The sequence below is a fragment of the Papio anubis genome, chromosome 7, assembly GCF_008728515.1.
Source record: "Papio anubis isolate 15944 chromosome 7, Panubis1.0, whole genome shotgun sequence".
Classification (NCBI taxonomy): Eukaryota; Metazoa; Chordata; class Mammalia; order Primates; family Cercopithecidae; genus Papio; species Papio anubis.
The window spans coordinates 152,223,911-152,241,032 of NC_044982.1; the positions used below are offsets into that span (position 1 = coordinate 152,223,911).

Genomic DNA, 17,122 nt, shown 5'->3' on the forward strand with positions numbered 1-17,122 from the left:
CGTGAGGTCAGGAGATCGAGACCATCCTGGCTAAAACGGTGAAACCCCGTTTCTAATAAAAATACAAAAAATTAGCTGGGTGTGGTGGCAAGCGCCTGTAGTCCCAGCTACTCGGGAGGCTGAGGTAGGAGAATTGCTTGAACCCAGGAGGCGGAGGTTGCAGTGAGCCGAGATCGCACCACTGCACTCCAGCCTGGGCGAGAGAGTGAGACTCTATCCAAAAAAAAAAAAAACAAGTTCTTGAAGGAAATTATAAGTGCTATTCCAGGGGACATACCAATGATAAGAAAGTAAAACAGCCTTATTGCTAACATGAAGCAACTTTTAGTGGTCTGGATAGAAGATCAAGCCACAACATTCTTTTCAGCCATAACCTAATCTAGAGCAAGGCCCTAACTCTTTTCAATTCTATGAAGGCTAAGAGAGGCGAGAAAGCTGCAGAAGAAAAGTTAGAAGCCAGCAAAGGTTGTGGTTCATTACATTTAAGAAAAGAAACTATTTCCGTAACATAAAAGTGCAAAGTGAAGCAGCAAGTATTGATGTAGAAGCTGCAGCACGTTATCGTGAAGATCATTGGTGAAGGAAGCTACACTAAACAACAGGTTTTAAATGTAGACAAAACAGCCTTCTATTGGAAAAAGATGCCACATAGGACTTTTGTAGCTAGAGAGAAGTCAGTGCCTAGCATCAAAGCTTCAAAGGACAGGCTATCTTGTTAAGGTCTAATGTAGCTGGTAAGTTGAAACCAATGCTTATTTATCATTTCAACAGTCCTAGGCCCATTACGAATTATGATAAATTTACTCTGCCTATGCTCTGTAAATGGAACAACAAAGCCTGGATGACCGAATATCAGTTTATAGCATGGTTTACTGAAAATTTCAAGCCCACTCTTGAGATTAGTAGATCTACCAACAACAACAAAAAACAAATAAAACAAATTCCTCTCAAAATATTACTGCTCATTGACATGTGCATAGTCACCCAAGACCTCTGATAGAGGTGCACAAGGAGACTAATGTTTTATGTCTGCTAACACAACATCCATTCTGTACCCCGTGAATCAGAATAATTTTGACTTTCAAGTCATACTATATAAGAAATACATTTCATAAGACAGTAGCTGTCTTAGACAGTGATTCCTCTGATGGATCTGGGCAAAGTAAATTGAAAACCTTTCTGCAACAGATTCATCATTCTAGATACCATTAAGAACATTCGTGATTCATGGGAGGTGGTCAAAATTTTAACGTGAACAGGAGTTTAGGAAAAGTTGACCTCAACCCTCATAAATGACTTCAAGGAGTTCAAGACTTCAGTGGAGAAATTAACTGCAGATGTGGTAGAAACAGAAGAGAACTAGAATTAGAAGTGGAGCCTAAAGATGCAACTGAATTGAAGCAATTACATGATACAATTTGAAAAGATGTGGAGTTGCTTCTCATGAATGAACAAAGAAAGCGGTTTCTTGAGATGGAATCGACTCCTTGTGAAGATGCTGTGAACATTGTTGAAATGACAACAAAGAATTTAGACTACGACACAAGCTTATTTGATAAAGTAGTGGTAGGGTTTGAGAGGGTTGACTTCAATTTTGAAAGAAGTTTTACTGCGGGCAAAATGCTATTAATATTGCATGTCATAGATAAATCTTTTGTGAAATGAAAAGTTAATAGATGCAGCACACATCGCTTTTGTTTTTGTTTGTTTGTTTTTTGTTTTTGAGATGGAGTCTCACTCTGTCACCCAGGCTGGAGTGCAGTGGCATGATCTCGGCTCACTGCAACCTCCGCCTCCCGGATTCAAGTGATTCTCCTGCCTCAGCCTCCCAAGTGGATGGGATTACAGGCGTGTGCCTCCGTGCCCGGCTAATTTTTGTATTTTTAGTAGAGACAGGGTTTTGCCATGTTGGCCAGGCTGGTTTCAAACTCCTGACCTCAGGTGATCCTCCCACCTCGACCTCCCAAAGTGCTGGGATTACAGGCATAAGCCACCGTGCCTGACCTTTTGTCTTGTTTTAAAAAATTACCACCACCATCCCAGCCTTTGGCAACCACCACCTTGATCGGTAAGCAGCCATCAACATTGAGGCAAGATCCTCTACCAGCAGAAAAGTTATGCCTGGCAGAAGGCTTGGATGATCATTAGCATTTTTAGCAATAAAGAATTTTGAATTAAGAAATATCCATTGGTTTTTAGACATAATGTTATTGCACACTTAATAGACTACAGTATAGTATAAACATAACGTTGTTGTTTTTGTTTGCTTGTTTTGTTGTTTTTGAGACAGGGTGTCACTCTGTTGTCCAGGATGGAGTGCAGTGTCCAGGATGGCACACTGCAGCCTCAAACTCTGGGTCTCAAGTGATGCTCCCACCTCAGCCTCCTGAGTAGCTGGGAATACAGACACGTCCCACCATGCCCAGGTAATTTTTAAATTTTTTGTAGAGACAGGGTCTCCCAGTGTTGCCCAAACTGGTCTCAAATTCCTGGGCTCAAGCAATTCTCCTGTCTTGGCCTCCTAAAGCACGGGGATTACAGGAGTGAGCCGCTGTGCCAAGCCTAAACATAACGTTTATATGCACCGGAAAACCAAAAATTTATGTGACTCACTTTATTGCAGTGCTCTGGACACACACGATCTCTGAGGTGTGCTTGAACTCGAGTATAACTAATCAGCAGTGTTAGTATTGTCACTAGTTTTCTTGCATGCACTCTTGCCAACCTCCTCCAATGTATTCTAACTGTAATGCAAATAGATTGAACTTAAAGAAACCAATATCATGACACTTCACTCTTACACGCCTTCAAATGCTGCACATTACTCTTAGGGAAAATGCCAACATCTCTCTCCTAGCCTATATGGCCCTGCCTGTCTCTTCAGCCTTGTCTCAAACTTCTTTCTCCTTTGCTGTGAACCAGCCAGAGACACCTTGCAGTTCTCTGAATGTGCGACTCTTTCCTGCCACAGGGCCTGTTTACTGCTGTTCCTCCTGCTCAGAAAGCTCTTCTTCCACCTCTTTCATCTGGCTTCCTTTTCCTTTAGATCTCAGCTGAAGATTCCCTCTCAGTCCCTAACCCTTTCCCAGAAAGTAGGTCAACCCCTCCCTGCCCCATTCCACACTCAGGGCTGCACATCTCAGAGCTATCTACAGTAGTTACTTACCACAGTTTTAAAATTACACTTTAGTATTTTAGATTACTTGGTTAATTAATGTTTGATTAAATCATCTATGCCTCTCTTGCTCGATTTTAAACTCCATGAGGTCAGGGACCATGTTGTTTTGTTTACTGCTACATCTCCCTGGCACCTAGCAAGCAAAGAATAAATCTTCATTCAACAAATGAATGAATGAGAGGGCTAAGAATCTATATGTGCAAAGATTAAATATTAATGGGCTAGAAGAATTTGGTTGTAGCGATGCATGTATACACACAGTAGATATCCATGCACATCTATCCGTTTTTAAAATATGTACTCCAGAAAGGTAGAGGCATAAGAGAGAATGTGACTAGTTGATAGAGAGAGAATACCATGCTATTAACTCATTCATCCATTTTTTATTCATATTTGTTCATTCAAGTGTCACAAGAAGGAAAATTTGTTTTTATTTGAACAGCTGGCACTATAATTTTCCTTAGGAAGGGAATTGCCTTCGTTGCAACAATAACACCAAAGGCTGTGGAAAGTATTTGGGTTAAGAAGTGAGTCCCCTTCCCCCACACCATTCGCTATACCACCAAGCAATGAGAGATTAATACCAGTCTAGACATGTAGCTTTCTGATCATCTGACCTGTTGTAGAGACAAAGTTTAGCGAAATTAGGGAAAAAAGTGACTAGCTCAGCTCTTAGTGGATTCCTCCTGTATATCAGTTGTCACAACTTGGTCATTATTATGAACTATACAACAGACATTTTAAAATAGAGGCCACTAACAAGTATCTGGCTCAGGAAATTCTATGCTTTTGATTGAAACATCTATTCTATAGGACCCCAGACAGCAGTACTGAAATCGTATTGTAAGCAATAACACATTTGATTTGTACTCTTACCTTCATGGAAGACCATCCCACTTCTGCATAAAATAGAAAAATGTAATTATTGACATCATGACAGAAACAGTGATGCTGGAGCACAAAATCCATTCTTCTTGTGCTCTGAATAAAAGATGTAATCGGATGCAATCATTTCATTAATACACACATGGCCCTGTAATGGGAATACAGAGGACCAGATGGCCAGGAGTAGACTGAGATGAAATGAGATGGGTGTTTGCAGTTTAGCAACTAACTACTTAGCCTGTATGGATTATATTAAGTACATACAGAGCCACATGAACACATTTTCAGAATGAAATTCTCACTTTGTGTCCAGAGGCACCATTCCCAGCATGGGGGAAAAGCCCCACAAGGCTGTTATGCCTGAGTAGTGGGTAGCAAATATTATTGCATTAGTGCTCAAACATGACTGCATATTGAAATCACCCGGAGAGTTTTAAAAATATATATTAAAGCATAGATCTCACTTCCAGAAATGCTGAGTTAATTGGTCTGGGGTACAGCGTAGGCCCTGGGATTTTTCAAAGCTCCCCATGTGATTCTATGGTGTAGTAAAGTTTAAGAATCATTGCATTTCTGTAATTTCTGTATTTCCACAAGTAGGAGCACTTTGTTGATCAATAAAAGAAGCAAGTGCTTGTGTGGTGTCATTTGGGAGGGCTCACAACACTACACCCTTGCCCGCAAATAGCTATTCTCTCCTTATGCATAGCGTTTGGAAAACGACCTAGGAAATTTCATTTCTTTGGATGAAGGCTTTGCAACTTAAATGAGGATAATTCTTCTGAGAAGGATAATACATTAAGTGGTTATCAGTTATTAACACTCTGGTGTGTGCTTGTTTATCGGATTATTTTCCTTTATGGTGGTGGAGTGACATGCAGGGACTGGGTGAAGCACAATGGTGGGAGGCTCTAAGGTCAATAGGATATAAATTCAAGGTGAGTTCCAGGAGAGATTTGATCAAGGCAGTCTATAGTCAAGGTGGAATGATGAGTGTATACCAAAAAAGGACAGTTAGTGTGAGAATCTGAAAGTCAGAAATGACTGAACCAGATCACATGGGCAACTTGGAGTCCATGCTGGTGACAAACCCTTGGCTGAGCATGAGGTGAGTGATGAGTGGGTGGTAGCTCCTTTCCAGCCTCACCTCAGCTGTAGAAACGAGAGGCTCTCCACACTAGATTTGAATGTTGGTCCCTAAGTGTTGATCAGAAGGCAAGTAGTTGACAAGAACTAGAAAAATACAAAAACCTCTGTGCTAAGTAATGCCTGAGCCCCCAGAGTCCCAGCAAAAACAGAAATTAGCTGAATTTCAGGAAGTCAAGATATCAGGCAACCAAGGGAGTCCACATACAATCAGGAGCACAAGAAGGAACCTTGAATGTAAGCTTCAGATCTTAGAGAAGGTTCCTTTGGGATGAATACCAATTCCGCATAATAATCTTGGTACCAGGATGGATCCAACTTTTAGCTCTTGTAGCAGTACACTCTGATGTGGAAGAGCAGGAAGGGCACATGTGGGAAAAGAAATATATTCTCCCAGCTTAACAATTCTGTCAAGGGCAGGTGCTACCGATGTGCATTTCCCCTGCAATTTCCTCATCTCTTTCATACAGATTAGAAAGGCTCTCAGCAGGAAGCCCTGCTATATCCTTCCTTGCTGGGCCTCTGGCTGGACAGCAACAATGAGAGGGAAGGAAAGGGTGCCTAGACACCAGGCAGGCAGGCTCTTCTGCACTGTAGCTGAATGCTATTCATGGGAATAGCACTGACTTCAAAGAAATCTCTTTGTGTGGGTTTAATGAGCCCCCCTGGGAAGCTCCTGATGTGAATGGGAATCACGACTTGATATAAAAGTGAAAGATTATGTGTCAGCAGGGATGATTTGATTCTTAATGCAGTGTTAATTTATTTGCCATGATTTCACACATCTGCTTTGGCCACAATACCATATTACATTAATCCCTGAGATATTATTACACATAGGTATATTCCGTATATACAAGGTAGTCAGGGAATGGGAGAATTTGTATATGTAATTGTTGAAAAAGGATATATACTCTTTTATTCAACGAACTAGCAGGCAGAGGACTCTAGATTTCCCTACCATTTGGATACATAATCTCTTGGTTATAAGACATGATTTGGCATTTGGGTCCATAAGATGGCAAAATAATTTTGAAGACAGCAGATTCTGGAGAATCTTAGATCACAAAGCAAGCCACTACATTTAGGGCTACTTAAGATTGGTCTCTTTGGAAACATTACTTCATAAATTTTGTCTGAACAGCAAAAACAAGTGTTTCCCTAAACATTTGAACTGAGGCTTATACATAGGGAAGGACACACGAAAGAAAAAAGAGAAAAACCATTCTGCAACAAAGAAAAATAGATTCCATCTGCCGCTTATGTCCTTTTGAGTCTCCCAAGACAGGTTGGGGTTGCCCCTTAAGAAGACAATTTGATGGTTTCATTAGGAAACGGATGTATATAGGCCACTGGGGGAGATAAAGCTCAGTTAATCCTAGCTGTTTGTGAATGAAATGTAGGAGAGTTCAACACAGAGATCAATTCCAAATCAAATGCAGTCCCTCCCAAGCCACACAAATTCCAGGAGGCTACAGATGCTGGCGCTTCCCAGGGCAGAAGTATCCAGGACTGAGCTCAGCTCGCCGGCGTTGCCTCCCTGATGCTGCAGCCCAAGCCTTACCTGCTCAGCAGCACTCCCCGGGTTAGTTCAGCAGGTGTCTGGACTGCAGTAATGAGAGAAGAATGGAAGTGAGGGCAGGGGGCTGGTGGTCAGTAAGAAGGCTTTGTACTGAGGGGTCCAGGCTATCCTAAGTGTGTAGGAACTTTCACTTTGCAAAGGGAGCCCCTTTCTTCTCTGTGACTTGAATATTACTTGTGATTATGGAGGAGACCCAGGACACACTTCTCTTCAGGAAAAGTGCAGCTCTGCCAGGCGGAGGGGACTAGAGAGCCAGAATAGCTGACCTTCTCTTTCAACAAATGCTTGAGTTTAAAGACACTATGAAAAGAACCATGATATATGAGCATGCTCTCTGATCTCTAGGAATTTACGGTCCAGTAGAATAGAAGTCAGTAGATTAATGTTCATTCTTACAACATATACAAAGCTCCTATGAGGTTTCATTTACCAAACATATGAAGCTGCAAAGCTAAAAGGTTCACCTGGGAGTCTGTGGTTGAGAAGAGAATGAAATTTTGAGCACATATAAGGATAAGAGCAAATCCAGACACCCCATATAGTAAATGGAATCATTGTTAGTAGCTCTACATTCTCTCCTGTATTATAACATTCAACCACACCCTTTGCTCCATGCCTTTGCAGTTTTTCCCACTAGATGTGGAGAATATTTCCCCGCTCTGTTAATGGAAAATACTCTTTGGTAAGACATAGATTTGCAAGGTCAACAACCTAGGTATTTTTTTCCTCTGAATGTTCGGAGGTGAGCATGTTCCCACTTTAATTCCCCTTTCCTTCTTCAAATTTCACATTTTTTTCATACTTTCAAATAATTTTGATCTTCTCTAGGATTCTGAATACCACATTCTTCATAGCTGTTCCTGTGCTACCCATATGATTTTAGGGAAGCGATCTAAACTTTGGGTCAGTTTTAACATCTATGAAACAAGTGGATGATAGATTTCCTCGTCCCTAGGATTCATTCCTGCCCTAATAGTCATGGAACTAAAAGTTCTCAGGTTTTTATTGTTTTTGGAGCCATGGAGGAGAACCCGTTAATAATACAGCTACCTCAATCTTGTTTCCACAGATTTCAATTTAGCAGAGTTGGTATGGGATTGCAGCATCTGTATTTTTAGTGAAGATCCCCAGACAGTCTGTTTTGCAGCAAAGTTTATTCTATGAGCATTCTATGAATTTCAGTGTTTTTCATCCAAAACTATTACTTTAATAAACAGAATGGTTTTAAATAAGAGGTAATGGAAAGAACTTTCCAGTTCCCTTAAATGGGCATTTTCAATCAGAGGGAAGTTGAGATAATCAGAATGTATCAAGATGATATAATGCCCTGAGGAAACTGAGAGATGCCTGGATCCACAGAGAACCATTTCACATTTAATGCACATTTAATGCACATTTGTTTTATCAGAACAAACTATTAATTGAAAATGGAGTTGACAGGACTTGAAGGAGGAAGTACAACGTAGTAAGTGTGAAATTTATGAGTGGTTATTGAAAATAAAAATAGTTATTTCCGAAGTGTGGTGGTGATCCTAAGATTTTTATTTAAAAGTAGCCTACACAGTCCAATAGATGAGTTTTAAAATATAGATTCTATATATATGCGTCTTTGTGCATTTATACACCTATGTTGTTTACACATGTTTATATGTGGAATCTACATGGCATATTAAAGTATATTTCAAAATAATACACAAATGATCAACAATTCAGTCATAGCGTGGTGCTTGAAAATTGCATTATCTGCAGTCTATGTTCTTAGGATCATAATCTTTAACGGTTTGGGAAAGCCAACACATAAAATGACAATTTTCAGTTGTGCAGCCTATTTTAGGACATTTAAAGATGTTAAACAGATTTCCCTTTGGACTTACTCATTCACTCCTTGTCTAAGATCATTTACTATAAAAGAGTCTGCCAGACAAGGAGAGAATACAGGGACCTAGGGCCAAGGGGAGTAGAAGGGAAACCTGGGAAAACACACCAAGCTTGGGCTAGGGGATCACATTCCATCTGGAAGCTAACTGAACAATAGGATATCCATTCGTCCTCACCCTTGAACCTCCTCCGTGTTCAGAAGGAAACTAAGAAATGCCTGCCCTAGTCCTAATGTTTCATTTACATTTCATCCCTCTCTCCATTGTTAGTGGACACGTTTATTCCTTTGCAGTGAAAGGCTGCTTTCTTGGGGTAACGGTGTCAACCCTAGCAGAGGATTTCAGTGATCTTTCTGGCGGTGAAGCTTACGCCATGTGTTTAAACATCATTTTATGAAGAAGTACGCTGTGAGTGGACTCAGGGACATGCCCTGCACCTTTCTTCCCAGTCCCTGGGCCACCAGCTACCCAACCACCTCGGTTGTTCCAGAAGTGAAGGCTCACCATGGTGTGGCTTATATAATACACATAGTGCTATGATCCCTGTGGGTAATTAAAGCTAGGTCCCTTTATATGCCTAGGACAAGTTAACAACCCTTTCACGGTTGTGTTTTCAAGATGACAACTACTTTCCCATTGTACTTTTGTACATTTACATCAAACACTCCCAACTACAGTGTCTCCTAATACGGACCCCTGGGCTAATTAGCAGCTTAGTGTGATTGTTTCAATTTTTCAGCGACCAATTAAGTAGTTGCTCTAGACAGAACTGACAACACAATGTGAATTTTAAAAACCGCGATCTGCTGGTTGAGGGGAGAAAGCCAAACCCAGTAAAGAAAGTGGGGGCAGGGCGAGGCTGTGAGTGGCTCTGTTTTTGCTAGCAGAATACTGAGTCGTAAATTCAGATTAAATCACAGCTTACCTGACGAGTATCCTCTGCCCTTCCCACTAGTAAAATAATAACAATAATTTAAAAAGAGCAGAGCATCTGGGTTACTGCAACGGGAAGCGAGACCTTTAACCATAGCCACCCTACTCGCTCATTGCGAGGCACCTGTTAGATGCGCTCTTGTACCCTGATCCCCATACAGAGAGACAGCTCCACACCTGCATTTACCCTTCAGCCTAAATGGATTCCCATCAAGCCTTTCCCACTTCAGTGTCGGATCCACAGAGGCACCGAACCGCAGCCACTCTCCAGAAGCACTCTCAGCCCCTCCGTCCCCTAAGGGAGATTTAAAAGTGGTCGCCCCCACTCGCCCTCCCTCAGCCAGCATCTCCATTTAGGGAAGGAATTTCAGTTGTCTCCCGAAGGCCAAAAGCGAAAAGGTGAGGGATGCACCGAGAGAAGAGAAGAGAAGATACCCACTCACTCCCCTCCCCACTCACCCACGCGTCCGCTCCCGGCTCCTCCTCCGCCTGCTTGGGTCTGGCGGTCAGGTGAGGTTACCTGGGCTCTCCGAGAAGCCCCGAGGGGCGCTGCAGTCCTTCTTTTTCGAAAACGCCCCGCTCCCCGCCGGGCCCCCAGGACTCTTGCCCCTCTCCCCCCCGCGCGCGTCCCCGGCCCCTCGGGCTCCGACGCGCAGCGACAGCCGCACAGCGCGCTCTGCTCCCCTCCGCCGACCTGGCGTGACGCAGGCGGAGACTACTTAAGGGCGGATTAGAGGCGGCGGCCGCGGATCCCCGAGCCCGGCATTCGGCTCCGCGCGCTCCGCCCCGGCCTCGCAGGCTGCCGCGCCGGAGCGCCAGGTGCCCGCCGAAGTAGCAGGAACAGAGCCGGTGCCCGGACCCTCCCCCGGCCCCCAACCTGCGGCAGAGAGCGGCGCCGAGACCTCTCCTGGGCGGGCGAGCGCTCAAAGACCTGCAGGCTGCCACCCCGCCCCTCGTCCCGGTGTCCGCGGGATCCAGACCCGAACCCCGGACGGCGCCCGAGGTTCGTGCCCTCTCTCTGGACCGCGCCAACTGCCCCATCGGTCCGGACGCGCTTGGATTTCTTTCCCCATTTCTTCTGTTTTAAGTACAATAATAGGAAAGGGGGGTTCGAGGATTTTTTTAAAAAATTGCTTCTTTAATTGGGAGGCAATTCACTCCCATTCTGGAGGTGCGGCCCGGGGAGGGGCCAGGAGCAGGAACGTGCCCGGTGCTGCCCAGTCTTTGTCTGCTGCCTCCGGATGCACAGCGATGGGGGAATGGACCATCTTGGAGAGGCTGCTGGAAGCCGCGGTGCAGCAGCACTCCACTATGATCGGGAGGTAAGGGCGACAAGCCGGCAGTCAGCGGGCCCCGTCGGGCGGCCCCGGGAGTCCGTTCTCACACCCGGACTGAATCCCCCGCTCCAACCCCCAGCCCGTCCTCTGCCTCCTCCCCATCGTCCTAAGTCAAGGCTCCGGTGTTCCTGGCGATGAGGGATTACCCGACGCCCCGCGATGCCCCCCTCCTCTAGCTACTCCTGACCAACTGCCCATCCCTTCCCCATCAAGCACCACTGGGGCTTCACTCTTCCCACATCAGAAAAGAAGCCGCTGGCTCAGTCTTGGTCCCTCCACTCTCCAGAGTCAGAGCCAATCTCCATCCGGTTCCCTAAATAGAATCTACAAAGAAGGCAGGATTGCATTTGGACAGAGAAGGGCAAATGGGGAGATGGATTTGCTCTTCAGAGCAGATGCCTCTTTTCTCAACAAATAATTACTAAGCTAAACTTATTTGGCCGTGTAAACTTACCGAGCCTACACACCCAATTGCCATTTTTGTGTCTGTATATCTATGTCTCTATCTACATATATATATATATGTAGAGTTCAATATATATAAATATATATTCATAGCCATCTGCTTATATAAAGCATTAAATTTAATATTCATGTTGAGAATAAACTAAATATACCCATGGAGTAGTTACATACACACCCTGTGTGTAGACCTTGAAGTATGCACCGTCTGTAAAGGTATTCTGTGTGCATTTGCCATATCCAGAGTGAAGGTGTGTTTTGTGTTTCTATACATTCTATATAGAGAGATGAAATCTATCTGTTCCAAGTAGACTATGTCCAGTGTATGATGTTGTGTGTACCTGGGATCTCTATAATATGAAATGTTCCCAGCTTACCAGCACTCAGCAGAAAAGGAAGAGACAAAAAGCTTTCCCAGATTCCCAGTTCAGTACCAGCCGGGGATGGACAGCTCCCCAGTCAAACGGCTGGAAAACATCAGCAAAGGGAAGGGAGGAGCAGGGGGGTTTCCTGTCAGTGATGCAGCCCGTGAGAACCTCTCTCCCTCCCTCTTCCTCTGCTCAGGATCCTGTTGACTGTGGTGGTGATCTTCCGGATCCTCATTGTGGCCATTGTGGGGGAGACGGTGTACGATGATGAGCAGACCATGTTTGTGTGCAACACCCTGCAACCCGGCTGTAACCAGGCCTGCTACGACCGCGCCTTCCCCATCTCCCACATACGCTACTGGGTCTTCCAGATCATAATGGTGTGTACCCCCAGTCTTTGCTTCATCACCTACTCTGTGCATCAGTCCGCTAAGCAGCGAGAACGTCGCTACTCTACTGTCTTCCTAGCCCTGGACAGAGACCCCCCTGAGTCCATAGGAGGTCCTGGAGGAACGGGGGGTGGGGGCAGTGGTGGGGGTAAACGAGAAGATAAGAAGTTGCAAAATGCTATTGTCAATGGGGTGCTGCAGAACACAGAGAACACCGGTAAGGAGACAGAGCCAGATTGTTTAGAGGTTAAGGAGCTGACTCCACACCCATCGGGGCTACGCACTGCATCAAAATCCAAGCTCAGAAGGCAGGAGGGCATCTCCCGCTTCTACATTATCCAAGTGGTGTTCCGAAATGCCCTGGAAATTGGGTTCCTGGTAGGCCAATATTTTCTCTATGGATTTAGTGTCCCAGGGCTGTATGAGTGTAACCGCTACCCCTGCATCAAGGAGGTAGAATGTTATGTGTCCCGGCCAACTGAGAAGACTGTCTTCCTAGTGTTCATGTTTGCTGTAAGTGGCATCTGTGTTGTGCTCAACCTGGCTGAACTCAACCACCTGGGATGGCGCAAGATCAAGCTGGCTGTGCGAGGGGCTCAGGCCAAGAGAAAGTCAATCTATGAGATTCGTAACAAGGACCTGCCCAGGGTCAGTGTTCCCAATTTTGGCAGGACTCAGTCCAGTGACTCTGCCTATGTGTGAGAGGGAAGGTTTCACAAAGGTCTGGGGGATGGCAAGGAGCCCCAAGGCAGATGACTGCTCAGAGGTGGCTGTGTCCACCCTCATTTATGTGACTCTCACCATTAAGATGTAGGATAAGACTGGATAAAAGAAGATTTTGCATCAATGGGAGAAGAGGAAAAGTGGAATCATTTTCACATATCACCTAATTGGTTCCACAGAGACAACTGGGTCGAGTGATGAAATGGATGAATTGGACTTCTTTGGGCCCTTTCTGTTCATGGCCCAAGCCTAATCCTGATAACACTGAACTTGCACAGCTACCAAGTAGGACTTAGCCCTGCTGAGCTCTTTATTCTGGTGAATGATGTGAGTTGAGTACTTCATTGATATAAAATTTGTGACCTATCTCAACACGTCCCTTTATCCTGAGCCATGGGACAAACATCCTTGAGGCACCCTTCATGTATCTCCCCCACCAGCATGCCCCTTTCCCTCAATCCAGAATAGCATGCCAGCTGTTTTTTTCAGAATCTGGCCTTACATTAGACCTAATATTGTTTATTTGCAAACTTAGAGGGAATTACATGGGGTGCTTACTGGAGAATGGCCATGGCAGAGGTTTTCATTAGAGCCCCATCTCACTGGCCCTTAGTCATGATGAAAACCTTAGGAATGTCTCAATCTTTCCAATTTTCTAACTCAAACTGCACTGGTGCTGTTTATTAGGGATGGGGGATGGGGGATGGGGGATGGGGGATGGGTGGGAGGGAGGGAACTGCAACATGCAACTACAACACTTTTGTGAGACTGTTGTTGCACTGTTAGGCACACGGTTACGAGCTTCAGATTATTTCTGCCTTTCAGCTTGTGGGCTTTGGTTAAGATTAAAAAGATTTTTTTTTTTGGCTAATATCAAGGGTGTCTACCTGAGCCACAGCATTTGTAACTGGTGTATCTCACTCATTTTCTTACATAGTTTTGTTGTGCAACACAGCTGCACGGTCATTTTGCCATGATTTGAATTTACCTGTGTGCTTACACCAGAGACCTTAATCATCCCATGTCAATCCTGATTTATTGTTTTTTCAGTTATTTTTTGAAACACACACACACACATACACATACACATACAAAATTACTGGCTTAAAAGACCTGGAACTAAACACTATTGGCTAACATGCGTTTACGGTGACTTATTTGAGACATATACCAAAGGTTCAAAAACCTATTGCTTTGGACTGTGAATATGTTTCCTTCTTTTTGCTCTTATTTAAGTGCCATACTGTATCTTTCATATCCACTGTATATTTAGTTAAAATATTGGCCAAGAGAAATATCTGGGTAATGTGCTTTTATGAAGCCCTTTGTTCCCTTTGAATTATCATTATCATTTTTGATTTAGATATGGACATGGTGTAACACACAACTAAGGATTTGTTTCAAATAAAATTCTTGCCTTTTTTTGTAAAATAGGAAGAGTCTGCACTTTTTGATTGGAGTATATTTATTTAAATGCACGATCAAAAATGTTATAACAGCAAAACATTGGGGGTAGGAAGTAAGTGATGGTTGAATATTTGAGGAATGACCAATAAAATTCAATCAGCCACTAACAGATGAAGAGAGACTTTTCATGAATATTTTCTTCCAAATCAATGTTTTATGAATGTTCATAAGGGAGTGCTGAGATATTCAAATAGTATTATTAATAACTCCTTTCCATTTCAGCTGAGAACTTTCCCTGCTTGTCTATTTCTTATAACACAAATGTCAATACTACATCATATTAGCCCATTCCAAGAGTGGAATTTGTTTTTCTTTCCACCACATTTTTTTTTTCCCGACATGGATTAATTGTTACACTTGGCAGGCATGCTATTCTCTCCATGATCTCTTCAGGGTCTGAGTCTGATGCTTAACACAATGCTAAGCCGGTAGTCAAGCAGATCTCTCTAGACCAGTGCTGCCAGTAGAACTTTCTGTAATGATGGGGATTTGTTTTCATGAGGCCCAACGTGGCAACAACTAGCCACATGTGACTACTGAGCTCTTAAAACATGGCTAGTGCAAATCAAGAACAGAATTTCTAATTTTGTTTGATTAACTTAAATAGCCATGTATGGTTAGTTGCTACTCTATTACACAGCACATTTCTCAGTGGGTTCTTCAAAGGAGATTGATCATTTATTTATATGTCATAAGACATTACTTTTTAGCCACAACATTTTACTCTCATTTTTGGTATTTTCTGCCTACATGTGGTCCCATTATTTCAGCAGGCTAGTGTTCTTTCTCAGTTCTTCACTTGATCTTAGCCAAAAGGCTGAGAAGCGATCTTTCTCAATTCTTTAGTGCTACTCACCTTCTAATTCCAATGAGCACTTGGCTTGAACATTGTGAAGCAATGTGGGGTTTCCTGGACGATTGCTTTTCAAACACGATTGTTGCGTCTGAACTATGGCAGCACAGATGCCAACTTTAGAATGAAAATATGTTCATTTCAATCTATAGGTTTCTATCTGCAGTATAAATAAGCAGTTGAAGATGATTATCCTTGAGTAAAGAAACAGATCCTCCTCCGTTTTGTGTTTGGTAAGCTAAAAATGTTTTAAGACGTCTCCCAGAGATGGAGGAAGAGTGTTGCTTGAGAGCTCTTAGCATATGCTTGGGTGTGAAAGAAATAGGAATCTGTGTGGAAAACAAGGTCTGTTGTATTTATGCCTGGATGTAGGATTAGAAGAACCGTAGTGTTTCCTGGTAGAAATGCATCCCATATCGGTGGGGTTGATTTATTTCAGTTCTGTGATGTTTCCCAACACCTACAAATGGCAAAATTATTAATTCACTTGTCAGCAATGGAGAAGAAAACACTTTCTTTCAGAGTATAGAGTCTTCCCTCAGAATGACCATTGGTGTCGGTCTTTTGCTTTCTATGTAATAAAGAAAATACACTGACGATTTTACGGTTCACATAGCTACGCAATAGGTGTAACCTTAATTTGTGTTTTGTGAGAGAACATCACTGATACAGCCTCTTAAATTTAAGAGACCTTTGGTGAACTGAAGGCCCTCTTGGCCTGTGCACAGCTGTCTGTGAGCGCATATGTGTGCATGTGTGCATGTGTGTGTGTGTACACTGGTTAAGTAGTGGGTGGCAGTGCATCAAATTGATTTAAAAGTTTGGAGAATAGCCTGGAGAAACTGAAGTTGCTTAACCTGAGGAAAGAAAAGCTGAAAGGGTGGAATTTGTAATTTGTAAGTGCTTAAATATTTAAGGGTAAAAAATATGAGGGATAGTTGTACTATCTGTGACCTCCGTGGACAGAGAAAAATGACTGGACTTAAAATCCAGGTGGGAGTGGTTTTAAAAGCACAAGAACATTGTTACCTTTTCACCTCTCTCTCTCTCTCTAACTGTTTTTCTCTGCAGGGAATACCTGCCCGTCTACCTCCTTTTCACTGGACGTGTTCCTCTGCACCCATTAAAAATCAGTTTGGCTGTCCCCTCACCAAGGAACCTATTCTAACCCTCCTCCCGTCTGGCTTAGTGCTCTTGCTCTGAGTCCTCACAAAAGTCACTTTGCTAGTAACCTGCTGTGTGGAGATGAGAATTCTAGATCAGGGCATGGTTCCTTGAGGACAGAAACTATGCTTTACCCATTGTAACCATATACAACATTTATTGTCACCATCTCAGTGTTTCATCTGAGAATGGTCTTATAGACTCAGAATGTATGAAAGCTAAACACATCCTGTGAAGACATTAAGGAAAACCTTTTATAGTACAGTTGAAGAAACCAAAAGATCTAAACTCAAGACAGTGGGTTTTTAAAAAAGTGGTGTAAGCATTCATCTTGGAGGGTTGGAAGACTTTATTTAGAGGGAACTTAGAAAACATTATTTACATTGGTTTTGTTTTCTTCACATTTTATTAAGTGTATTAGTTCACTAAAGCTGGTGCCATAACAGAATACACAGATTGGCTGGCTTGAATAGAAATTTATTTTCTCACTGTTCTGGAGGTTGGAAGTCCAAAACCAAGGTACTGACAAGTTTCATTTCTTCTGAGGCCTCTCTCATTGGCTTGCAGATGATCGTCTTCTCACAATGTCTTCACATGGTTGTTCCTTTATGCATCTGTAGCCGTGGTGTCAACCTGGTGTGTCCAAATTTTCTCTTCTTATGAGGACACCAGTCAGATTAAGTTAAAATTAAGCTCTAATTCAATCACCTCTTTAGAGGCCCTGTCTCCAAATAAAGGCACGTACTGGGCGTTAGGAT

At 43.2% G+C, this 17,122-nt stretch overlaps 1 protein-coding gene across 1 annotated transcript in view; it reads left to right on the forward strand.

Annotated features, from left to right (window-relative positions):
- The first annotated feature begins 10,340 nt into the window (after positions 1-10,340).
- Positions 10,341-17,122, forward strand: part of GJD2 (gap junction protein delta 2) — a 38,295-nt gene continuing 31,513 nt past the window's right edge. The window contains exons 1-2 of the mRNA XM_003900734.3: positions 10,341-10,923; positions 11,965-15,433. Coding sequence (XP_003900783.1) covers positions 10,853-10,923; positions 11,965-12,859 — 966 coding nt within the window. The 5' untranslated portion in view covers positions 10,341-10,852 and the 3' untranslated portion in view covers positions 12,860-15,433. The remainder of the gene's footprint in view (positions 10,924-11,964; positions 15,434-17,122) is intronic.